General features: G+C 40.4%; 1 protein-coding gene across 2 annotated transcripts in view; it reads left to right on the top strand.

Annotated features, from left to right (window-relative positions):
• Positions 1–26,508, top strand: part of fam107b (family with sequence similarity 107 member B) — a 165,454-nt gene that overhangs the window by 45,577 nt on the left and 93,369 nt on the right. For both annotated transcript variants that reach the window (XM_062981799.1, XM_003227984.4), the window contains exon 2: positions 22,599–22,674. In XM_062981799.1, coding sequence (XP_062837869.1) covers positions 22,632–22,674 — 43 coding nt within the window. In that variant the 5' untranslated portion in view covers positions 22,599–22,631. The remainder of the gene's footprint in view (positions 1–22,598; positions 22,675–26,508) is intronic.

The following is a 26,508-nucleotide window of genomic DNA, read 5'->3' as shown; positions in this document are numbered from 1 at the left end:
GGAGGCACAGGTAGCTCGAGCAAGGGTGAGCTCCCCGCTATGACGCTCTGCTCTGCAGGAAACTCAAAAGTGACTTTGGGGCCCTGCTCTGGGTAAGGAGAGAAGTCTTCCTGTTCCTCATCCGAAAACTGGCTGTTCATGCTGCCAAGGTGCGCAAACACTTTGGCAGAAGGATCCTGTATTGGTAACTGGCTTACATTTTCTTCTGTGAGTGGCTCAATTAGGGCTTTGGCCAAAGTCTCAGCCCTTACCTTTTTGGCAGTAGCATCCATCCTTATTCTAAGCATTTCTATTTCACCTTGCCTTTGGGCCTGTTCCATTTGCATTTCGCTTTGTCTACGGGCCTGTTCTATTTGCATTTCGCTTTGTCTACGGGCCTGTTCTATTTGCAGTCGTTGCTCTTCTTCTTTAAAGGGAAGGGTGAGATCAGCTGCCTTAGCATCAGCCTCCGCCCCCGCTACCTTGCTCTTTAGCTTCAGACGTGCAGCCTCCTTAATGTGCAAGGCAGCTAGGGAAGAGATGGCACTCCCAGCAGCAGAAGACTTGCTAGAGTGGCTATGTTTAGATGATGCACACTCCCTTAGCTTAGATACCTGGCTAGAGCGGTTGGACTTAAGACTAAGTGCCACAGCAGGTGATTTTAAAAGATTGGTCTCATGGCTGCATAAGGAAGACTGATTTCCTTTTGGCTCAGACCTTAGATTAACAGGTGGAGAACTAAATTCCAAGGCATCTAGAATTGCCCTCACCTTATTTTCTTTCTCATTAGTGTCAGCTAAGACACTCACTATTTCTAACTCTGAATCCTTGGCGTTAATGCGCTCGAGGACCTGGACTATCTTAGACACCAAACCCCTCCAAATACCGAAGGTCTCTTCAAGGTCTGTCTGTAATATGGATGGCACCCTTGTAATACCCAAGCTCTCAATTCTGTCCATCAATGTTACAATTCGCTCCCATGCCGAACCTAACCTCACATGGAGGAGCTCCTTTTCACCTATTAGATGGGCTAGCATCTTGGCTGAAGGGTGCTTTATCCTTTGGGGCCTTTCATTCCTACTTTCAGCCTCAGAAGGAGGTATACCATCTGTATCATCTTGAAATTGCATAGACATTATGTATTCTTAATAGCAAGTAAATTTACAACAAAAGCAAATACAACATACCAGCAAGTAAATTTACAATAAAAGCAAATGCAATATATAATACAATGCACAACACTTAACCATAGCAATATATATCACTAAGTAACTATACTTTATAAAGATTGTGACCTTTGGCGCCAGATTTTAGTGGGCAAGCTGCAAAATGCCAACTGACAGCAACTTGCCACTTGATACCTCCCTTGCCCGAGTGACGTAAACTGCCAAAATGGCGACTTCGCCAAATTTTCAAGCACCTCGTGCTCTGCGGCTCGAGGCCTGCCGCCGAAGGAGCACCGAGGCTGGCTTTGGAAAGGAGGAGAGAAAAGACGCCTCCTCCCCGCTGTGAAGGGAGGTCACCACCGCAGGACGATGAAGCAGGTCACCACCGCAGGACGATGAGGCAGGTCACCACCGCAGGATGATGAGGCAGGTCACCACCGCAGGACGATGAGGCAGGTCACCACCGCCAGGCGATGAGGCAGGTCACCACCGCAGGACGATGAGGCAGGTCACCACCGCAGGACGATGAGGTAGGTCGAAGCCGGCCGAGTGCTCCGGCTGAACTCGCAGCAGCGTTGCCAGGCCTGTCCAGGTTCTAGCCTGGTTCTGGTGGGCTTCACGCCTCAGAGCCAGCCAAAGAACTGTCGCTGGTGCTCCGCGGCTCGAGGTCTACCGCCGAGAGAGCCCTGGACGTTGCTGGGAACTGCACAGCCTGTGCAAACCCAGAAAGCCACTGGGCCACGTGCGCACACGCGAGCCAAATAGCAAGGAAATAGAGCCCCACTATTTGACTCCTTCAGGTCTGAGAGCGGGCTCCACTGCCTCAGACGCTGGTAGAGTCTTTAGGTATGCAGACTGAGCTCAGGCGGAAAAGCCGCGGCCTAAACTAAACTTCCTAAACTATAAAAAACTATAAGCCGTGCAAGCTAGCTCAAGCGGAAAAACCGCTGATCTACCTCAAAACTGTGCCGTCCGCCGGACAATAAAAAACTATAAAACTGAAACGTGCTGTCCTTTATCCGGGCGAACTGCAAATCCCTATAAGCTGTCCTATAGATATTGAACGACTGAGTCTGGATAACTTCAAAAAAGGATGTTTATTCATACAAGGTTGTAAACCTGGCACAGATCTTAAAGTTGCAGAAAATGAAACAAATTTCCATAGGTTTTAGTTGCAGAATTATCCCTGGTTCCAGAAGGCAAAGGTGATTATAAAACCACTATACCCTAATCACGCTGTCTATATTAGAAGGAGAAACTCTTTCCTTCCCTATCTTTACAGCAAAGATTAGTTCTAGAAGCGATGGAATAACCCTGCTCCTCTAACTAGATTTTCTATTCCAGATCAGTATAATTCAATACTTATCTAATTTGGATAGGCTTAGATTGGCCTGGTTTTGAGGATGATTTGTCCCAGTTAGCCTTGCACAGCTCCAGCACGTTGGAAGACTATAGCCAGAATGAAGCTCCAAAATGGAGACTAGACCCTGGTAAAAAGGGCGGTCCTAAGATGTTGCATTCTTTGACCAATCACTGCAAAGAAAACTGCAGCCAGCTCTTGCAGATTCCAAGCCATTTTTCCTAGGCTTTTGCAGCCAGAGGCTCAAACAAAATGTAAAGGAGGGAAAACAAACAAACGACCAATAGGTAAGGCAAACCATCGTCCTGGGGGACGGAACAACACCCATTGGAACTAGAGACAGCTAAATATTGAAAGATAATTTGCTTCTTGTTGGGTTTTTTTTCAGCTGTTGAAAAATTGTTTCAGCTGTAGCTTCTGACAAATCTGATATATAAACTAAAAAACAGATATTAAAGGACGAAGCAACTAATATTTAACATCCTTTGAAAATCTCTAGTTTTGTGAGTCACTAGAGTACTCTGGGATGGCATAAATACCCTAAAGGCAGCAGATCCTGATGGAGTTTGGAAACAAAGCAGGGTTAGCTCTAGTTCGTACTTGAATGGGAGACTTCCAACACATACGAGGGGCTGCAGGTTATATTTCAGAGGCAGGAATTGTCATACCCAACTCCAAGGGCCCTTCCACACAACCCTATATCCCAGAATATCAAGGGAGAAAATCCCACATTATCTGAGTGTGGACTCAGATAACGCGGTTCAAAGTAGATATTGTGGGATTTTTTGCCTTGATATTCTGGGATATAGGGCTGTGTGGAAAGGCCCCAAGTATTCATTGCCTAGGAAAACTATGAAATTTATGGAGTCGCCATAAGTTATCAGGTGTCATGGCCAGCAATTTGTCTGGCTTGGCTCAGCTGCTGCTAGGTGCTTAGACGGGGTTAATCTGACCTTCCCTTCATGAGGAATGCTTCACAGGGCCCTTCCACACAGCCCTACATCCCAGAATATCAAGGCAGAAAATCCCACAATATCTGCTTTGAACTGGGTTATCTGAGTACACACTTATATAATGTGGGATTTTCTGCCTTGATATTCTGGGATATAGGTCTGCGTTGAAGGCCAACAGTCTTCAGGGATTATCTGAAATGAACAGAAGCTAAGAATCTCTGGATAAAAAGGAGTCTGGAAGAGATAGCTCTGTGGTAGCAGTAATTTCTGACTTCGGGACTTGAGTCTTGGATCTCTAGACCCTAACCTTGTTTCTGCAACCCTGCTTAGAAGTCTGCCTGTTCCAGTAACCTTGTTGTGAATCTTGTGTATCCTGAAACCTTGAATCTGAACTCTGGACTGACTTCCTGGCTTGATTTATGGGCTTCAGTTTTGGTTTGTACCTTTGGACTTCAGTTTGACTTTCATTGTTTGGCTTGACTTTGGAACTCTGACTACAGATTGTACCTTTGAAACTTTGGGCTTTGATTTGTGTTACTCCTGCTTGTGCTGTATTCGTGTTCTGTTAGACCACTATCCATTAATTGCAGTGATGCAAATGTATTTAAACATATAGAAGTTCAATACATACACTCAAACACAAATGATGATTGTTACATTCACATTAAAAAGAAATAAGTAGTTCTTTTCTCAAAAAATGAAAAATTCCTTATCACTGCAATTAGTGGATACTGGTCTTTCTAGTTCAAAGGGAACCTATTTTCTTTTCCAGTTCCTGTTCTGTTAGCCAGACCTCGGAAAGAATCAATGTTGTAGTTCCAGTAAATATGGTCTTGGCTCATCCTTTATTGCAGTGGTTCTCAACCTGTGAGTCCCCAGTTGTTTTGACCTACAACTCCCAGAAATCCCAACCAGTTTATCAGGTGTTAGGATTTCTGGGAGTTGAAGGCTAAAACATCTGGGCACCCCAGGTTGAGAACCACTGATTTATTCGTTTGGTTAAATTCTGCCTGGGGTATCGAATGAGAGCCACCTGGGACATGACATGAGCTAACCTGGAGGCACATACACACATACATCACTTACAGAAAATACTAAACGCTCTTTCCGAAACTGCCAATCCTAGGATTCCATAGGACAAAGGCATGGCAGCTAAAGTGGAATGGTTTAGTATCCAATATAGTTTCCAGTATACCTCACAACCTCTGAGTATGCCTGCCACAGATGTGGATCAGGAGAGAATGCTTCTGTAACATGGCCATACAGCCCGGAAAACTCACAACAACCCTGGAATAATAGGGTTATAATTGTATAGTGTGATTGGACCCCAAGTTCCTTGAGAAGATTTTCTGGATTTTGAACCTAGAGACAGAAAACATTATCTTCTCAAGTGCTTGTCTCCTCCTCTTTTACCTCCATAAGAAGTATTTGCTGAAGTGCTTGATGGTGAAAACAAGGTCTATCCGGCAAAATATTTTGTAGTATGTAATGTTTGGCACTAGGCCACATTTATCTATCCTTGTGGCTGTTTCTAATATCACTATCCTTTTAATGCTGATTAAAGAATTGTCTCATTTTATAAATGTTGGAAAGGGTGAACATCATGTTATTTAGTTAGGAAATAGGTTGTTTTTTTTTGTTGCAATTATAAAGGCAGCGTATCGATCTCTGACTCCATTTCTTTGGCTTTGTTTGAAATAAACCTATCCCATTTCTTCTCCTCACAAATATCAAGTGCGCTGCCAAGTATTGCCCTTGACAGTATAGGTTGAGAATTCCTTATCCCAAATGCTTAGGACTAGAAGTGTTTGGGATTTTAGGTTTTTTAATTTTTTTTAGAATACATTTATTTGTGTATATTAAACAGTTGGTATATCTTGGAGATGGGCCCCAAGTCTAAACTGAATTTCATTGATGTTTCATATACATCTTATGTATATAGTCTGAGTGTGTTTTAAAATAATGTTGTGTATGAACCAACATTTGTGTACATTGAACCATCAGAAAGCAAAGGTATCATTGTCTTGGACACTCATGTGGATCATTTTGGAGTTGTTTAGGTTTAGAATTTCCAGATATTCGATATGTACCTGGTAGCTAAACAGGGCCACTCGCAGACAAAGGTAGTGGTTTCTGTATACACAAGAGTCTCCCCAGGGTTTTTTTTTTAATTTATGAAAAGGATAAATGAAACCAAGAAGTAGTCCAGTGAAGACTGAGGAATGTGGTGGCATGCGGGGTCTCTTGCCCACGCCATCAGGCTCAGTCCCATACAATTCCCAACTGGCCTCATTCACAAGGACTTCAAATCCCCCCCCCCTCAGTTTTGAGGGCCTCGTGGGTGAGACCTTTTGGGAATCACGTGAGACTGACTGAGGGACATGACTCCCAAATGGCCTTATTCATAATGCCTGTCTCCTTGATGTGCTGTGCCTGCTCTGTTGGAAGCATTACATTAGTGGACATATCCATTTTTTGTAATGTGCATCTTCAAATTGGGGTAAGCATTACATTCAATGATGTATTATAGTCTAATAAATGTAGCTAATTAAATTAAGGATTCCTCATCTTTGTTGTGGAAGCTGGTTGAGGGAAAAAAACAGATCTATCTTCTTGATAGTTAGGACTTTATCACACAAGGCAGCAAATTGGCATTGCATTTGGGCTATCACTTTTGATGATGGTCCTTATCACATGATACCCTGGTCATTGCTAGTAGTTTGCCTCCTCCCGCCGTGATTATCCCATTCCAAGTTATTGATGAGTAAGATCTTTTAGCAACTCCAAGTCCCACAATGTTCCTATTAACTAGTTAAGTGTGATGGGTCTATTTCACTTCAGTGCTGGCATGTCGGCAAAAACATGACTTCAGGTAGCAGGATTCTCCTCCACTCCTCTCTCACATCTCATCATCAAGTTGGGTGCTAGCTTATATTTTATACACATGTTTACCTTTGTTTTGTGTTGTTTTAATACTGAAATCGTGCAGTTGCTTTAATCATTATCATCATCATAATCCACAGTAGTACAAGAAGGTCTAGTTATGAAGGTTTGCTATTGAAAAGGGGTGTGCTCTTGAAAGTGCTCATTTGGTATGTATTCATTTCCTGTGATAAAATGGCTAGGGCAGAATACTGGGTTGATATGCATTTAGAGCAGAAGAAATCCCTGTGTCCTGAGCATTTAAAGTTTGGGAAACACTGCTTCAACTAGTAATGTCCGATGTAAGTTAATAATTTTTAACTGTTTTTATAGCGTATTGTACAATTTTTATATGTGTGTTTTATTGTAAGCCTCCCTGAGTCCCCTATTGGGTGAGAAGGGCGGGATATAAATATTGTAATAAATAATAAATAAATAAATGTCTGATGGATTGGAGCCTGTTGTATTGACTTGGCTAAAAGAGTGATGTAGTCATGGTAGCTGCTTGCCTTCCTTAAGTTATGTGCACAAGAGAGATCTGTTTGTTGCTTCTTCATTCTTTCACTCGCTGTTTTCAAGAGAGACTCCTCCTCTGTGCCTAGTTCTTCCAAGGAAATGTGCTTGAGATTTGTTAAATTCTTTTCAGTACTCTGTACTAGTTTTAGCTTTGATTGGATGCCAAGTATTTGCTAAAGCTGAAGGAAAATTGGACTAGAGACAATGGAAAAAAAGAATCTCCAAGTACAAGAAGTTTACAAGAATAGTTTAACTTCCAAAAAAAGGAAAAGGCTGAACTTCCCAGACCAGAATGATTCTGTTTCCCAGATCAATTAGGTTTCTTCTTGGAACAGAAAACAAGCCTGCTCCCTTTTCCTTATGACAGCCTTTCAAATATTTTTTTTTCTTTTTAATTTTTTTTATTAACATATATAGAAATAGAATACATCGAAAGAGTGAGAACAATTATTGAATAGAAAGTGAAGGGGAAAAAAGGGGGAAAAGGAGAGATAGTGAAGAAGGGGGGAGAGAGAACTATAAAAAAGAGGGAAGAAAAAATATATGAAAAGAAAAACGTTAAAAAATGGGGAAATAAATAAATAAATAAATAAATATGGCAATCATGTCTCCTCTTGACCTTCTCTTCTACAAGATAAACATACCCAGTTCTTTAAGCCGCTCACTCACATATTTTATCTGGTTGTAACTATTGCAACATTCTTGTGATTTAAGTCAGTATTTCTCCTATTTGAGATATGATTGCTAGGTGAGTCTATACTGTAGAATTAATGCACTTTAACACTACTTTACTACCCATGGTTTGATGTTGTGGAATCATGGGAGCTGTAGTCTGGTGAGGCACAACCACTCTTTAACAAAGTAGGCGAAAGAACTACAAATCCTATGATTCTTCAGCATTGAACCATGACAGGTAGTGTCAAAATGCATTAATTCTGCAGTGTAAATGCAATCTGAAAGCAAATGACTTGCAGAGGTTAAATTCAAATCATGGATCTGCTAATTTGTAAACCAGTCCTTTTGTCACCCAATTTTTCAAAAATGTAATGCAAAAAACAACAACAACAAAACACTGGTATACAGTCCTTTTTAAAAATCTGGTACTTTTCGATTATCTGGATGAAAGCCACAAGGGGGTGCAAGAGAGAGAAGGATAGCCAATTCTACAGGGGGAGTTGAAGGAGGAAAACCATTTTCCCCATTTTCACTGGTTATTCCCTCCCCCACTTTCCACTTCATAAATGAAGGTTGTTTCCATGATGGGGTGGTAGGGGGGAATAACAGAAAAACAGGGGGAAATGGTTTTATTCTTTCAATCCACCCGCATAAAATGAAGCATCCTTTTGCCCCTTAGTGGCCTCTGCCCGGATAATGAAACAGTACCAAAAATCTTGTTGCTTATTCTTCACTCATCAGGAAGAAACTACTAAAAGTTTTACTGTTAGTTACCTTTGCCCCGGTGGCAAAGTGTGTTAAAGCACTGAGCTGCAGACCGAAAGTTCCCAGGTTCAAGACCCGGGAGCAGCGTGAGCGGCCGCTGTTAGCTCCAGCTCCTGCCAACCTAGCAGTTCGAAAACATGCCAATGTGAGTAGATCAATAGGTACCGCTCCGGCGGGAAGGTAACGGCGCTCCATGCAGTCATGCCGGCCACATAACCTTGGAGGTGTCTACAGACAACGCCAGCTCTTCGGCTTAGAAATAGAGATGAGCACCACACCCCAGAGTCATGAGCACCACACCCCAGACTGGACTGAACGTCAGGGGAAACCTTTACCTTTACCTTTACCTACCTTTTTAAAAATATAGTATCCCACAATGAACCCTGGAAATGATATTTTGAAATATGTGAGTAAACATTACTTGCTACACACAAATTCCCACTGCATTACATCATTTCTCGAACTAACATTGTTCAGCCACTTGCTGCTCCTCTCAAATGTAGAATGTGCAACATTACTTGTAATGTGTATCTTCTAAGTTATGTTGTTATTCAGGTATACCAGGCTTTGTATAGTGTAAAAATCAGATATTGTGTGTGCAGGGGTCTTCAGATCACTTTCTGAATTATGGTGACCACTTTACCCTCTTAAAAAATTCAAAAAAGCTGTATACTTTCACTCCTTCCAATAAAGCAAGCCCAGTAAAAAGCAGTTGCAGACTTTCTTGTTTTCGTGTTGAGGCTCAATTTTGTTTTATAATGACCCTAAGGTGATTGACAGTTAAAAGCAAAATCCAATAAATGTACTTTGGATTTAGTCCTAGCACTATTTGAACTGTGGTCTAGAACAGTATTTCTCAACTTTCATCTCCAAATGTTTCGGACTTCAACTAACAGAAGTGCCAGCCATTACAGCCAATTGTCATTAATTGTGGGAACTAAAGTTTGGGAAGCACTGCTCAAGAAAGATTCTTTAAATTGACTGCTTCTTGTCAACCCTGGAATATCTTTAGCCCCATTTGTTATGAAAACATTAACTGAAAATAATACATACAGTGCTTCCTTTGCTAGTTAAACCCTCAAGTTTATAAATGCAATGAAAACTAGAAGTCAGGCAGGGTATGATTTTATAGGGAAAGAAGGAAATACCAAGGCTCAGCTGGGCAAATGTCTTGGTTTAGGGGGGAAATTGATCCAGCTATTTCATTGTAGTCAAATCCCATCAAGCCTTCGAAACAGAATTTCTGTCTTCTGGCAAAAGACCAAAATAATGTCAAGGGATCAGTGTTGAGTGACAATCTGGATTACCAATTTATAGTTAGTACATTTTCCCACTAGTATGTAGCTCCCAGCGATGCATTGGGCCCTTATTTGTGTTGAATAAAATCAACATTTAAAAAGCCCCCCCCCCCCCCCGTCTCTATGTATAGTTTTTAATTGTCTGATAAAAGTACCTCTGACATCTACAGATGAAATTTTAGAAATCAGAGATAGATGGATAGATAGTCTTTTTAATTGTCTGGTATCTTGTTCATAATTTGGGATTTTTAGTTCGTAATACTAGTAAGAATATATATATAGACATAGATCTTTCACCTGATGTTTTTTCCCTGTCAGACGTATACTGTAGAACAATCCTATATATCCTTCCTCAGAGGTAAATGCCACTTTGCTCATTGAGTCTTATTCCTAGGTAGTTATGCAGACATTTGCTTTCTTTTATGACTGTTGAAACTCAAGACTTTATTTTGCTTGGTAAGCGAATGATATGATAAAGTAATTTCCCACCAACAACAGGTAATATGCTAGGATTTTTTCCTAATAGAATATGAGCTGCCTTTTGAGATGACCATACAGCTTGGAAAGTATAACAATGGCTGTTGAAATTTCCCTTAAAATTATTTCTGTGTGCAGGTAGACCACTTATTAGATTCTGCTTGATAGGGTGACTTGTGGTCAGACAATTCAATAGATGAATCAAATTCTATACATTTATTATTTTTTCAAATCAAGTAGGCTACAATGTATTAGAAGCACAAATATTGTTCCTTGAATATCTTTCATCACCAACAGAGAACACTGAGATGGAGGAAATGCTCATTCAGTTAACAATAACAAATAAATCATTCTGCTCCTTGTAACCAAATAAAAGCTAGTACCTAAAAGTACTAGCTTTGGTTTGTAAATCACTCAGATGTATGTTTGTTATACATTTTGATAAAGGAATCTGTGATGATCTGGGGAAGCACTGAAACATGTCATGGATGGAATTGAAGAGAACAATTGAAATGACTTTAGAAGAGAAACATGGCAGACAAACCCGTGGCAGAAACTTAACTTGGAGATTTTTAAGCAGAGGTCGAGTGGTCACTTCTCAGTGACACATTTGCTGTGGATTTGGGGTTTGCCTACATCTGGTGTAGGAAACTGTATGGAAGTCACCCCCCCCCCCCCCAAATTCCTACAGGCTGCAACTCCAAGAACAAACCCATATATCCATTTCCCTTTGCAGTCCATCTCAAAATGACAAAAGAGAATGACCATCATCATTTCCTAATACCATTTGCAGATGGACTACAGAGAAAAATTGAGGTATTTGGTGGCAGTATGTAGGAACGGAGTACAGTAGAGTCTCACTTATCCAACACTCACTTATCCAATGTTCTGGATTATCCAACACATTTTTGTAGTCAATGTTTTCAATGCATTGTGATATTTTGGTGCTAAATTCGTAAATACAGTAATTACTACGTAGCATTAATGTGTAATGAACTACTTTTTCTGTCAAATTTGTTGTATAACATGACGTTTTGGTGCTTAATTTGTAAAATCATAACCTATTTTGATGTTTAATAGGCTTCTCCTTAATCTCTCCTTATTATCCAACATATTCGCTTATCCAACGTTCTGCCGGCCCGTTAATGTTGGATAAGTGAGACTCTACTGTACTTGTGGAAAGTACATGTTTTTATAAATAAAGCATCCTGTGTGGTTTGTAGACAAAAATACCACCAAATCACTGAATATTTCAAAATTGGGAAAGTTGGGTGGCTTTGGAGAACTGTAGAAAATTTGTGGAGTCATGAAAGTGAGATTCAAGTACTGTATGCAGCCTGCAGATGATATAGTGCCTGCTTTGGACTAGTATGATAAACATTAGCCACTGGAATAGCCATATATCATGGTGAATCTGGCATGGAGAACCCTTCACCCCATGCCCCGCATTGCCCAACTTCTTCCTTATCTGATCCCATGGGAGGAAGCGTATGCTGCCCTGCTTCCCCCCATTGATCTGTATGCAACACGGGAATCATCCCATATTGCCACTGTGGCAGCATTCTCCAGTTCCTCTCCATTTGCACAATGGAGCCCTGCCAGAATTACCTCTACGGCGGGCTCTGTGCTGGCAAAATTACCCCATATGATGAGGTCGCACATAGTCCTTGAGGTCCCTTCTGCCCATCTGTGGGTAATGATGATACAAGACATTTATTTATTTATACAATAAAAGTGAAAATATGTTTGTTTGTATGTATGTGGATGTGTATGTATCCATATGTGTGGGTGATTTCTGAGATGGCGCTCACATCCAAGACTTCATCCCACTGAACATGGAAGAGTAGATTTACCATACAGCTCAGGCTAGGTTGGCCTGTTTTTTTAAGGTTGCATTTTTTACTAACATTTCTAGACTATATATACAGTAAGTTAGTAAATAATAAACAAAATTCTAAAACTTCAATCTGTAGACCTTGTGTGGAATTTGATCTCTTCTCGGAACACCCTAGATAAATGGGCTTCCAAATTATAACTAGTCAATTGCCTTCTCTTTAGAGCCATATTTTCATTTAGCTCTCTAGCTGCCAAAGAAGGGGATAAGACGCCTGGTGCAGATTAATTGCTTTCTTGCAATAAGCCCAGCCAGGGAAAGCAATCTCCATTGTTTATCCGGATTTTCTTCCTCTGACACCTGCTTAAATTATACTGAGACACATTCATGTCAAAGGCCTTTGATTATTGGGGAGATAAACTGTTGGCAGATTTAAAAAAATAGGGGAGAAGATAGGTTGGGGTAAGAAGCACCTCCATAGATCTTATGGTACAGTCTCCAGTGGCTGTTTGTTTTGATAGAAACCCAGAACAAATCATCATCTGGCATTGTGGGCACTTGATGAATAACCGGAGATGAACTCCCACTGGATTAGCCAGGCAATCGCTCTTTGCTGAGGAGCTTTAATCAAAGGAAGCGATCCAAAATTAAAGGATGCCTTATTATTAACTGTAATTCTTCAGACACACTCCCCCATCCCCCAAAAGCGTTTAGCATTCATGAGGCCACAGGTAGCGGGTTCAACTCACAAGGATGAATTGGCAAGCGACTATAGGCTTGAGCTTTAATGGCAAAGAAGACAGTGCCTGTGTGGCTTTTTTGCTTCAGCTTCCATTGTCTGATAGATGCCTTTTTGTGCTGTTTCAAAATAGATCCCACTAGTCCTCTATAATGCCATTAAAAGCAGCAAAAGCATCAGGTCCCCTATGAGCATGTCAATAACCTCTTTCTCAAGAAAGTTTCTTTAGAGTGGGTCCTTCTGAATGGTAAGTAGAATTGAGAATATTTGGGAGGTGGATGGTAAGAAAATTATAATTTTGAGAAACTATGAATAGATCATAAATCTTTGACAAAACCTCAAGAAGAATCGGAATCTTATATGGAATTCATAAAGATATGGCTGCTACCCACAAATACACTCTGTATTATCTATCTACCCCATATTTAGCAAACCTCGGACAATAGATGGATTAGCATCCTTTAATGAGCTTTGGAAGGTTTTATACAGATACACAAATGTTGTATTACTTATCTATCCCACATTTAAGCATCTTAGGATAATTGACGAGTCAACACTCCTTAAATAGACTAGACATGTTGCAATAGAGGACATGTGGAACTTTCAATACGTTAAGTAATGTTTGTAAGTTTAATAGAGATGCTAAAAAAACATGTGATAGTTATAACTCTGTACAATGCCTATTTTCCTCAACTCCTCCCCCATCCTCTATGACAGGGGTCCCCAAACTTTTAAAACGGGGGGCCAGTTCATGATCCTTCGGACCGTTGGAGGGCCAGACTATAGTTGGCCACCGAGCAATAATAACAACAACAACAACAAAAAGAGGATTGGAAGAGACCCTTTGGGCCATTGAGTCCAATCCCCTTTTGCCTTTGTGCACCAAAAGCACAAGCAAAGCACCCCTGACAGATGGCCACCTAGCCTCAATGTTAATAATAATAATAATAATAATAATAATAAGGATTGTAAGAGAAGAAGAGACCCTTTGGGTCCTTTAGCCCAACCCCCTTCTGCCCTTGTGCCGTGGGGGCCGGATAAATGGCTTCGATGGGCCGCATCCGGCCCCCGGGCCTTAATTTGGGGACCCCTGCTCTATGACATATTAGACATTGGTAAAGATTTAAATATAAACCACTGTACTGCAGAAAAATCCTGCTAATTGAAAGGTCAGCAATTCAATACCAGGTTAAGCCCCAGCTCACCTGCCCACCTAGCAGGTTGAAAGCAGAAATATGAGTAGATAAATAGGTACCACTTTTAGCGGAGAGGTAATAAAAGTGCCTTTAAGGACGTTGATCAGAAGAAAGCTCCTTGGAATGGAAGACGGAGCAACAGCACCCCCCCCCCCCAACGGCCAGAGTAGAGCACAGCTTTCAAGATGCCAGAAATAAAATGGGGAAAACTGCCTTTACCATTGTTTGTATTGTCTGTCCTTGTTAATTGTATTATCAGCACTGAATGCCGTATGTGTGTTCTGTAAGCTGCTCTGAGTCGCTTTTGAGGTGAGAAGGACAGGGTATAAATACTGTACATAAATAAAATAAATAACAATAACTCCATTATACCTACCTCTACTCCATATGATGAATCTCCTTTGGGGTGACACCATCTGCTATCAAGAATTCAATGACTGCACGTTGTTTAAGTCACATTGACCGACAGTCTGCGCAGGGTTCCATACTTCACACTTTAACAACACAACCGTTCAATGCTAAGGCTTCCCGCCAAATGAAACTGTAGAGGAGAGTCTACTGAACAAGCCAGTACCTGTCACATACCAGTATTGCCATTTGTTGAGTTACGAAGGTGGAGACATTACTTTTGATTCAACCCTCGTACATGGTCTTAATTACAAGTCTAGGGATTTTCCAACATTCAGACAAATTCCGGATGGAAAGATAATGAATACAAAGGTGACACCCCTATGATCTTGTCACATGGGCACTGGCATCACTCCACTTCATGGGGGCATGCGGCTATCTAGCATCCCATGCCCTGCATTGCCCGAATCCAGGTAAGGATTATCACATTGGGGGAAACATGGAGCACGCAGCTCCCCCCCCCCCAATTGTTTCTACGGTAACATGAGAAGTCTCCCTTGTTGCTGTAGTGGTGGCATGTACTGGCTCCACCTTCCTTCACTCACGGAGCCAAGACAGCATCATTTGATGGGAGCCGCCCAGCTCTGTGGGTGACCTGGGCTTTAAATTAGCACATGCCACGAAGGTCACGAAGAGAGATTCTGTTCATATAGCTCTAGTTTGTTTTGAAGAAAAGGCTATTTTCCTCTGATGTAGGATTAACACAGATTGTGAAAGCTTGCAGGAGGGTCGTTCAATTTAAAGACTCTAAGGGGGAGGGCATGACCAATGACAGAGCAGTGCATGGGTTGGGAGAAGTTTTCTATGAAGTTCTGCACAAAGCAGAAAGTGTGATTTGCTTTTCGAAAGTGCTTTAAGAAGAATTGTGTGATACAAAGAGGATTTATCTAGGTGTGTTCCTGCTTTCTATGCTACCATTGGGTGGATTTGTAATTAGTTAAGCGACCAAACCTAAAGGCTGCTCACCAATGGTTCCTCATCATCCTGGAAAGAAGTGACAAGTGGAGAGCAGCAGGGTTTGGTCCTGGGCCCAGTACTGTTGAACATCTTCATTAATGACTTGGATGAAGGTTTAGAGGGCATGCTTATCAAGTTTGCAGATGACACCAAATTAGGAGGGTTAGCTAATGCTCTTAAAGACAGGATCAGAATTCAAAGTGACCTTAACAGATTAGAGAGCTGGGCCAAAATGAACACAATGAATTTAAAAAAGGACAAATATAAGATCCTACACTTAGGGAGAAAAAATGAAATGCAAAAATACAGAATGGGTGATGATTGATTCAACAACAGTCAATGTGAAATAGACCTTGGAGTCTTTGTGGACAACAAGTTAAACATGAGCCAACAGGGGTTTGGGGCTGCATCAAATCAGTATAGTGTCTAGATCAAGGGAAGTCATGGTTCCTCTCTATTCGACTTTTGTTAGACCTCACCTGGAATACTGTGTCCAATTCTGGGCACCACAGTTCAAAAGAGATATTGACAAGCTGGAAGGTGTCCAGAGGAGGGCAACTAAAATGATCAAAGGTCTGGAGACCATGCCCTATGAGGAGCATCTTAAAGAACTGGGTATGTTTAGTCTGCAGAAGTGAAGGTTGAGAGGAGACATGATAGCCTTGTCTAAATATGTGAAAGTCTGTCATGAGGAAGAGGGTGGCTTGTTTTCTGCTGCCCTGGAAACTAGGACTCAGAGCAATGGGTTCAAATTACAGGAGAGGAAATTCCACCTGAACATTAGGAAGAACTTCCTGACCATAAGAGTTGTTCAGCAGTGGAACTCTTTGCCTTGGAGTTTGGTGGAAGCTCCTTCCTTGGAGCAGGGGGTTGGATTAGATGGCCCATGTGATCTCTTTCAACTCTATTATTCTATGATTCTGTGGTTCTATGACAGATTTGCCACGCCAGAGCACAGTTTTAGAACATCAGGTGGTAATTCTGAAAAGGAATCAGAACTATATTGCTAGCACCATAGTACATTCATATAAACCTTGGTGTGACAACATCTGGAATATCAGTATAAAAGAGATCTTTATTTATTTATTTATTTATTTATTTATTTATTTGACTTGTATACCATTACTCCCAGTTTGGCTTGGAGCGGTTTACAGAAATAGATTAAAACAATACAATTAGCTTTAAAATAACAATAAAAACAGACATAGCCCCGAGTTTTTCACCCATTGAAAGCTTGTCGGAAGAGAAAGGTTTTGCAGGCTTTCCGAAAGGCAAGTAGGTCTTGTAGAATCTTAGAGACTAACTGAGAGGATAAAGTCAGTAGCATAAGTCTTTTTCCTCAAATGCATGAAGGAGTTGTATTCTACAAAAGTTTGTCCTATCCACTTTTTCCTCCCAAGTTTGTGTGGAGCTAGATCAGTGGTTCTCAACCTGTGGATCCCCAGATGTTTTGGTCTTCAACTCCCAGAAATCCTAACAGCTGGTAAACTGGCTGGAATTTCAGGGAGTTGTGGGCCAAAACACCTGGGGCCCATAGGTTGAGAACCACTGTGCTAGATTATCCCTTTGAGTATTGTGTACATTGCACCTGAAAGGAATATTAAAGGTCCTGAAAAGGGTGACCAAAGTGCACAAAGGACTGGAACAACTCACTAGTGAGGACAGATTGCCATATTTGTCTAGCAAAAGATTAAGGGGAGACATAAGAGAGAGAGATAAATGTATGCATCTCTCATAACTTTGCAACCCAAAGTCATCCATTGAAACTGAATGGCTCGAAGACCGATAAAAGTAAAGTTATCCTTTTGCATTCGCTGGTTTAACTTTTGTGGAATTGATTATTCACAGATTTGGTTAATATACTCTTGCTAGTAATCTGTACATCTTCCAGTGGGCAGATAAATTATTTCTTTCATCCAAGACTATGAACTCATTCTTAAAAATGAAGACTTATGAGTCCCTTTTGTCTGTTCAGTGTAGTTTTCACCAACTAAAATGCATAAGATAGATAGCATGCAACCTTTATTATTCCTGGGAAGCCTAACTATACCATATGTTTTGATTGTACAATATATCTCTGATTTCGTATAGGGTGATTCAACTACAAGTCTTGCCTGCTCATTTCAGCAGGGTTCAGCTTTCTACTCCAGTTTTAAAGGGGACACAAATACCCACTCCCCTGTTCTGTGGTCCATGAGCACTTTCTGTCTGCTATGCAAGCAAGCTGGGGATCAAGACAGGCTTTGATATTCTAGAGCTTAAATATAATATGATGCAGGTGTCTTAGTAAAAGTAAAAGTTTCCCTCCGACATTAAGTCTAGGTGTGTTCGACTCTGGGGGTGGTGCTCATCTCTATTTCTAAGCCAAAGAGCCAGTGTTGTCTGTAGACACCTCCAAGGTCATGTGGCTGGCATGACTGCATGGAGCGCAGGTGTCTTAGGTTCCATCAAGTAGACTCTGACTTATGTCAATCCTATCATAGGGCTTTTTTGGCAAGATTCATGCAAAGGAGGTTTGTAATTTCCACTCAGGCTGGGAGAGTGCCAAAGGTAATCCTGTCGGATTTGATGGCTTAGTGTGGATTTGAACTCTGGTCTCTCAAAGTCCTAGTCAAGCATTTAAACTCTTATACTATGATGGGCTTTCAGATTCATAGATTACACAAGTGACACAACAACAAATCAAGAACTGGTAATATCAGTTGCTAAGGCTGGAAGAGGGAAATTAAATATTGTACATGTATGTACATATCAGACACAAAAGCCTTTAAGATGTTGGTTTAAACTTGATTATCAACACCAACAGGAATGTTTTATGTTCTGTTTTATTTAGTTTGACAAGAAACAGTAATTTCCCCTTTAAGGCAAACTAACCCAGTACAACCATATAACTTTCAGCTGTGTAGTCACAGCAGTCTCCTACAGCAAAAGACAACTGTCTTGTGACACTTTAAAGCAGGGGTCCCCAAACTAAGGCCCGGGGGCCGGATGAGGCCCTCCAAGGCCATTTACCTGGTCCCCACCCTCAGTTTTATAATATATTTTTATATCAGTTTTAATAATATAATATATGGTATATACATATAATATTGATAAAATATTATAATGTTATACAATATAATACTAATAATAATACCATATAATAATATTAATTATATGTTATATATTACATATAGTATTACAGTATACTGGTATAGTTTAATATAGTAATGCATAATGCTAATATTGTGCTATGCTAATAATATCATATATTGTATGTACATACAGCTGCTCTGAGTCCCCTTCGGGGTAAGACGGGTGGGATATAGATGTAGTAAATAAATGTAGTAAGTAAATAAATAATTAATTTTAGACTTAGGCTCACACAAATTCAGAAATGACTTGAAAGCACACAACAACAACAACTACAACAACAACAACAACAACAACAATCCTAATTAACTTGACTATCTCATTGGCCAGTAGCAGGCCCACACTTTCCATTGAAATCCTGATAGTTTTATGTTGGTTAAGATTGTTTTCATTTTTAAATATTGTATTCTTTCATTGTTGTTGTTGTTGTTTTGCACTACAAATAAGATATGTGCAGTGTGCATAGGAATTTGTTTGTATTTTTTTTAAAATGATAATTCGGCCCCTTAACAGTCTGAAGGATTGTAGACCGGCCCTTTGCTTTAAAAGTTTGAGGACCCCTGCTTTAAAGAATAATGACTGCAGTCTTCATTTTTTCTACATGCCAGCAAGCTCAGCTGTCCTTTAGTAAATGCTCATATGATCCAATGAATGACCTAGCTATCACTCACAGCAATTCCCATGGCCACTGCAGCACTTTTTCCAGTTATTCCCTGCATGGAAACACTTACAAACTATATTCCTCAGGCCATGCTTGACATTTCCATATGCAAGTGCATGATCTTCAAGACTGCTCATATTAACAGTAAAAAATGCTCTCTGTGCCAATAAGTCAACTTCTAACAATATATGTCATAGTTCCTTGTAGACACTTCACTGCCGAATTAATTGTGTTTGTGATTAACACAAGGAGAGGCTGTTGCATGGGACTAACAGATGCTTTGAAGGCAGGAAAACTATCCTAAGGCTCACTCTTGGGTAGACATGCATAGAATTGGGTTGCAAAGAAAGAATTGCATCTGACTCTGTTTTGACCTGTTCCATGTCCCTGAACTCACTCACTACGGGAATCGTGGCTCCCAGGCCCTGGTGAAATCGGGAAATGTCCCTGAGTCAAAAAGATGCTTCAGTCTGGTCTGGAGTGTGGCATGGTTCCCACTCCTGCATTAAATATGTAAAAGAGGTCCTACAAGATGCTAAGCTGCAAACCTCAGCATGCTGTTTAGAAAACAAATTGGATTGAACTCAGAGGGCTGACTTCTAAGTAGGGATACATTGGATTATACTGTAAACATGTTAATATGGTTTCTATGGTTTCTCATTAGTGTTCGAGAAGAAATTGTATTTTGGCTGGAAATTCATCCATTCTGGGGGAATGTGCCAATTTGAATAGAATTTCAGGTGTCTTAGCTTAATTAAAAGTTTTCCCATTATCACTTTGGATTCTCTGGTCTTCAAAGCCTTTTCACGCAGGAAGTCTTTTGTGAGTGGTGAATATGGTACTCCTACCTCAGTAGAACTTTCTTAATTCTAAACCCCCTTTTCCAGCCATCCGTTTCCAATTCTCTTCTGTCTATTGAAGTTCGGTTCGAGTGTTCTTCTGTCCCAGCTATACAAGGCTTGTCATTGACATCACATTTCCTCCGAAGGCAGAAAACAAATGACATGGGAAATAAGCTTGTAAAATGCTAAATATAACAAGATGGATCTGCCTTTCTGGAAGTGATAGATAGGTCTACTTAGCATTCTTAGTGACTCAGACTAAAACTAGCAATACTATATTTCATTTTTGGTTCCCAGAATATTGCCAATCTGGGTTATTAATGTCACTTCCTTCTAAAGTTGTTCCAAATGAGTATATACAAGGAGCCAGAAAGGAAGGTTCTTCAATAGGATTCAGTGCCCCTTTAGTTTGAGTAACATTCCAAAGTTGCTAATGTGACTTTCAGCAAGTAAGTTAGAGAACAGTTCTGCACATTATGTGGAAACTCCAACATGAAACAGTAGTTTTGCACTAGTTCCTATTCCTACACTTCCTGAATAATATGCAAGGAGGATGGAAGGGAGGATTAAGTGAATAGCACAATATGTCCTTATTTTGTGCCTTTCTTTCCTAATGTGCAAAATATGAAAGAACTGAAAGCTAAGACTGGAGGCAACTGGTACCTTCCATGTTGATGGGGTAGTGGAATACACTTTGGGTTTTTGTCCACATTTTTGAGGAGATATTACCGTAATATGTTGAACATATTTGGGCGCTAGAATTTTAACACCTTGGATAGCTGCTTTAATAAAAATTCAGATTAAAACTCAGATAATGTCTTCAGCCTGTCTTCCACCAGGAGCCTTTAGCTGAAAGTGAAGATTTTATTATGCCAGTGATGCTAAATAATAATGAATATCAATTAAATTATACTGAATGTGAACTCACATATATTTTTATTGCTATTCTTTCCACATGACAGTGGAAGCAAGGGCATTGTGGAAGCTGATATTTGGCTATATATCCAAGAGGAGCCTTCTTCTTTGTCCTCATAGAAGTGGAATCCAATATATCCTATGGCCCCTAACAGATCCGGTCCAACATGGAGGCCAATTAGTCCCCGCTTGGAGCGCATGTTCCCTGGGGGTGCCATCGAGCCCCCCCCCCGGCAGGGACCATCGGCTTGCTCGCTGCCGAACAGGAAGGCCTCGCTCAGCAATGAGGGAGCTCTCCAGAAAGGCCTAGCTCTTCTCGGGAGACCTCATGAGGTCTCGCGAGGTCTCCTGGGAAGAGCCTGGCCTTACTTGTTCTGCCGTTTGGCAAGCGATGGTTCCCGCCGCCGCTGCTGGGGACCATTGCTTGCCAAACAGCCAAACAAGGAAAGCCAGGCTCGAGGAAGGCCTAGCTGTTCTAGGGAGATCTAACGAGGTCTCCTGAGGTCTCTCGAGAAGAGTGAGGCCTTCCTGGAGCCTGGCCTTCCTCGTTCTGCCGTTTGGTGAATGATGGTCCCCAGCGGCAGCGGTGGGGGACCTCGGGAGACTTCTCAAGACCTCCTGAAGTCTCCCTAGAAGAGCTAGGCCTTCCTGGAACCTGGCCTTCCTCGTTCAGCCGTTCTCCAGCTCTCAGCCTCAGGTATTGGTTTGTGTGTGTGTGTGGGGGGGGGGCACCAAATTCGGGGGGGGGGAGGTTTGGTTCGCCTACCCCCCAAAATTACCTAGAGCCGCCTCTGGCCCCTAGGAAATCTGTATCTTCAGCACTATGTAATTCTGAAGATATAAAAGTGGAAACACTGTGGCAAAAACATTTAAGATATTCTCAAATAATAAGGCTACATCTGGCTTTCTTTTTAAATATAATGTTTCTGACTTCTCATTAATTAGCAGCAAATTCATAAAAAATCAACTTCAGCAGTAAATGGGCAAGAGAGTATTAATTTTGTTTTAGTTGTGTTATCTTCATAATAAATATTGACAAATTCGGTACTGTTGTATTATCTAGGTGGAGGCCACTAGGGGGTGCTAAAGAGAGGATATTCCATTTTATGGGAGTTGAAAGAGGAAAACAATTTTTTCCATTTTTGCTGGTTATTCCCCCTCCCCACTTCCCATTTCATAAACTATGATTGTTTTGACGACGAGGACATGGGTGGGGGATGGTTTAACTCCTTTAACCCACTCTCCACCCTCATAAAATATACTATCCTTCTCTCTCTAGCGCCAACTTGTGGCCTCTGCTCAGATAATTGAACAGTACCAATAATTCAAATCACTTGATCCTCCAAAATTCCTACAGAATATCAATGGCATATGAGAAACTGAAGGAATAGCAAGTGAGCTACATCAGAATATTACAGGTCAGTGGTCATAACAGAGTACCACCTTCTGAACTGACACCATAAGGAAAGGCAGAAAACACTGTGGAAACAAACTCCGCTCCCTGGATTTGAATCCGGGACCTTTTGGTCCACAAATTCAGCAGCTCAGCACTTTAACACGCTGTGCCATCGGGGGCCCCTATTGCACATCTTATGCCACCACAATATTCAGTTACTGAATTTTCAAACAAAGCAAACAAATTGACATAATTTCTGAAGGTATGCAACATTTTCACCACAGCAGTTCTAGCTGACATTGTAATTTAATCTGTCCTGTCTGCTAGTCAGCAAATTTGTTAATTCCGCTTTTTCTTTTCTCTCTTCCACTCCCTCCCTTTTATTATTTTGGAATGCAACTTAATAGGAAAAGCAAGAAAGAAATCAGGTGGAGGCAGACATGGAGTTGGATTCACCGGTGTCTGACAGTGACCTTTTAACAGGTAAGATGCATTAGGCAGTCCTTCACATTCATTTCGCAACAATAGTGCCCCATGCAAATTATGATCTATCTTTTTTCTGTGTAAAGGAATAACCTCTGAGTTCTTGAAGGCGGTGGTCTTTTCCTGTCAGATCTGTAAGCAATTGTTTCTGGAATTGGCTTGTGCAAGCCAGACAGCTCTGTTCAGTTTCTTTGTTTTTTACATGACCACAGGTATATATGTATATACAATAGGGATATAAATCAGGCATTTACTGATAACAAATCAGTATTTGCAGGACTTGCTAAACAGGCTGACTTTCCTTTTCATGAAGTAGTGCTGAAACATTTATAGTCCACTGTAAATATTGCACGACAGATTCATGAAAATGGATGCTGCGCATGCGTCAGATAAGATAGACGTGCCTAAGAGAGCTCCCTAACTGCAAAAGAAATAAAGCTTATTTTTAAAGCCCAGGAAGATCATAAATCTCTCTCTCCAACCTGGACCCGGTCGTGAAAAAAGAGGAAGCAAAGCAGATCGCAGTTTGAGCGTCTGAAACTTGAAACCTCAGAAAATAAATCAGAAGACCGGGTGAAGGAAAGAACTGAACGTGAGTGCCATAATGGCGGAGGGAGTGGAATGGGGGCGGAAGCTGGACCAAATATTACAAACATTGAATGAACTAAAGATAAGCTCTGATAGCTTAAAGAAGGGGAATGATGAATTAAAAGAACAAGTTGAAATGATTAACACCCGGCTGGGATCAATGGAGTCAAAGGTGCAACAGTATGAAGGTAAATTTATGGAGATGCAAGAGGAGACTAGAAAACAGAAAGAGGAAATAGCCAACTTAAAAAAACATTTAGAAAGTGCAAACCAAAAACTCCTAAACAAGATTGCTGACCAGGAAGATCGGTCACGAAGAGCAAATATACGCCTGAGAACAGCAGGGCAGGATTTTCAGATGAGTGACAATTTAAAACAAAATATTGTCAGTTGGCTACAGACTTTGATGGAAATCTCACCGGACGATATAGAACGATCGCATTGGGCTTATAGAGGTAGAAAAAAACCCAGAGACATTTTGATCCGTTTTTCAAGGGAGGCAACGAAGGAAAAGGTGTATAATCAGCTTCGGAAAATAAAAGACCTTACCTTGGCAGGTAAAAAGGTCTGGCCTCTCCTGGATCTTTCATCAGAGACACTGGATAAAAGAGCACAGATGAAAGAAATTACAAAAGTCCTGGAGGGGAAGAACCAGCGATATACTTGGGCTTTTCCTGCCACCCTGATCGTCTATAGAGATGGTAAATTATATAAAGCTACTGATTTGGCTAGTGGAAAGACCATGCTTAGACTTCTGAGATTTTGTACAGAAGGGGGAGTATCGGATGAGACGGAGGAGTCAGATAATGAAGAGGTCCATAGAAGCTTCAAAAGAAAGAAGGGGAGTAAGAAGGCCAAGGACACTCTTCAGGCAGCTGGACAGATAAGATCAACAGAGCTGGAAGCTGCAGACAGAGGCGGGCAAATAGAATCATGCTCGACTCAGAGTATATCTGTTATTGGAGACTTGATGAATAGGGAAGGAGAGCATGGTCAAGATTTACAAGAGACTATAGACTTAAGAAATTTGAAGCAAATGGACTTAGACCAAATACGAACTTTGGAAAAACAATTGAGAGAACTAAAAAAGCAAAAGCTGAAAGAGGAAACAAGGAGAATGGAAACAAGATCCAAGATGTAAAAAACCACTTTGATAAACTGGGTTAAAATAATTTGCAGGTGTGGGAACTGGCGAAGGGCAATGCAGCCGCCAAGTGGAGTCTGGGAAGGGAAGAGAATAGAACTCTTTCGAGTCCTTCTCTGATGGGAGAAGGGAAAGGACTGGACTCTGAGGGGAAAGGGGCACAATGGGGATCCAGGGAGGGGGGCAAAAAGGGGGAGAGGAGAAGAAAAGAAACTGAAGAGACAAGGGGGAGAGATAAAAATGGAATTATACAAAACAAATGGGTGATTTAACTATATTGGCACTGAATATAAATGGAATGGCAGATCTTAAGATTTATAGGATGTTGAAAATGGCAAAGGAATGTAGGATAAATGTGATAATGTTATCGGAAACTCATAAAAAGAGGGGGAGGGATAAATTGATTAAAGATAAAACATGGAATAGAATTTATGAATCTCGAGGGACAGGGAACTCACGAGGGGTAGCAATTCTAATCAATGAAAATGTTCCATTTCAGGAGCTTGATGTTCAAAGAGATAGGGAAGGAAGAACAGTTTTTGTGAAAGGCAAGATAAATCAGGTTAAAATAACATTAGCTGTGATATATGCACCGAACAGAAACACAAAACAGTATATATTGAATACTAAAAAGAAGCTGGATAATTATGCGGAAGGGACATTGATTTGGGCAGGCGATTTCAATTTGGACTTAACTAAAAAAAATAAAAAAGCAATAAATGTAAATAAGCTTAATATGGTGGATGCACACGCAAATCAAAGTATTAGGGATACTTTTTATTCAGCAAGACACAATAAATTTAGCTGTATAGATTATATCTTACTAAATAAAGCAAGCAAAGCCCAAATAAAGAAGGTAGAAAGGAAACCAATATTTTTGTCAGACCACAGTCCTCTGATTGCAACCTTGGGATTGAGTAATGAGATTAGTCAAAGAATTTGGAGATATAATTCGGTGGTAACAGAAAAAGATGAATATAAATTGAAGCTTCAGGAGGAGATAAAAGAATATTATAGAATAAATGATAATGGAGAGTTATCTAAAACTGTGGTGTGGGACTCATTTAAAAGTGTATTAAGAGGTCAGTGTTTTAGTATTGAGTCCTACATAAGGAAAAGTTGGAGAGAGAAAAGAGAAAAATGTATAAAAGAAATTGAATCAATACAAGAACAATTGAGAATAACGAGGAGAAGAAATATAAATAGTATATTAAGGCAGAAAAAGAAAGAATTGGAATTAATGGATGAGGTGCAATGGAACAAAATGAGACAGAGTGTGAGGCAACGAATTAATGGATGGGGTACAAAATCAATGAAACAAATGGTGAGATATTTAAAGAGGAGAAAGGAAAAGTCATGTATAACAAAACTTAAAGATAAAAATGGATTGGTGAAAGATGGAAGAAAGGAACTCGAAGAAATAATGAGAGATTTTTACAGGGAGTTGTACCAAAAAGAACAGGTGAATAATGAAGAAATAAAAATTGGGAATAAAGTAAATGAGGAGGATAAAATTATGCTAAATGATGAAATAACACAGGAAGAAGTAATTCAGGTAATTAAAGGACTGAAACAATATAAGGCACCTGGTATAGATGGATATACAGCAGAATTTTATAAGACCTTTATGCATGAGTTGGTACCATATATGGCTGAAATGTTTAATGAGGTATATATGAGAGGTATTGTCCCGGAAACATGGAAACTTTCTGAAATTATTCCAGTTCTGAAGCCAGATAGACAACCGGAGCTCCCAGAATCATATCGTCCGATCAGTTTAGTAAACCAAGATTATAAGATATTCATGAAAATCATAGCAAATAGATTGGAAATTATTCTACCAAAGATTATAGGAGAAGACCAATATGGATTTGTTAAAGGGCGGAGTATCAGTGAACCAATAAGAAATGTTGTTAATGTGATTTGTCATGCGACAAAAACAAAAAGAAAATTGTCAATTCTAAAGTTAGATGTGTATAAAGCTTTCGACAAAGTAAACCATGAATATCTGTATAGATTATGTAAAGAACTAAATTTGGGGAATAATTTCTGTGAAATGATTAAAAATGTATATAGGGAGAATACGGCTTGTATTAGAGTGA

This window comes from Anolis carolinensis, chromosome 5 (genome assembly GCF_035594765.1).
Source record: "Anolis carolinensis isolate JA03-04 chromosome 5, rAnoCar3.1.pri, whole genome shotgun sequence".
Taxonomy (NCBI): domain Eukaryota; kingdom Metazoa; phylum Chordata; class Lepidosauria; order Squamata; family Dactyloidae; genus Anolis; species Anolis carolinensis.
The sequence above is the reverse complement of the archived record's forward strand: the minus strand, read 5'-3'. Positions and strand labels throughout refer to the sequence as shown.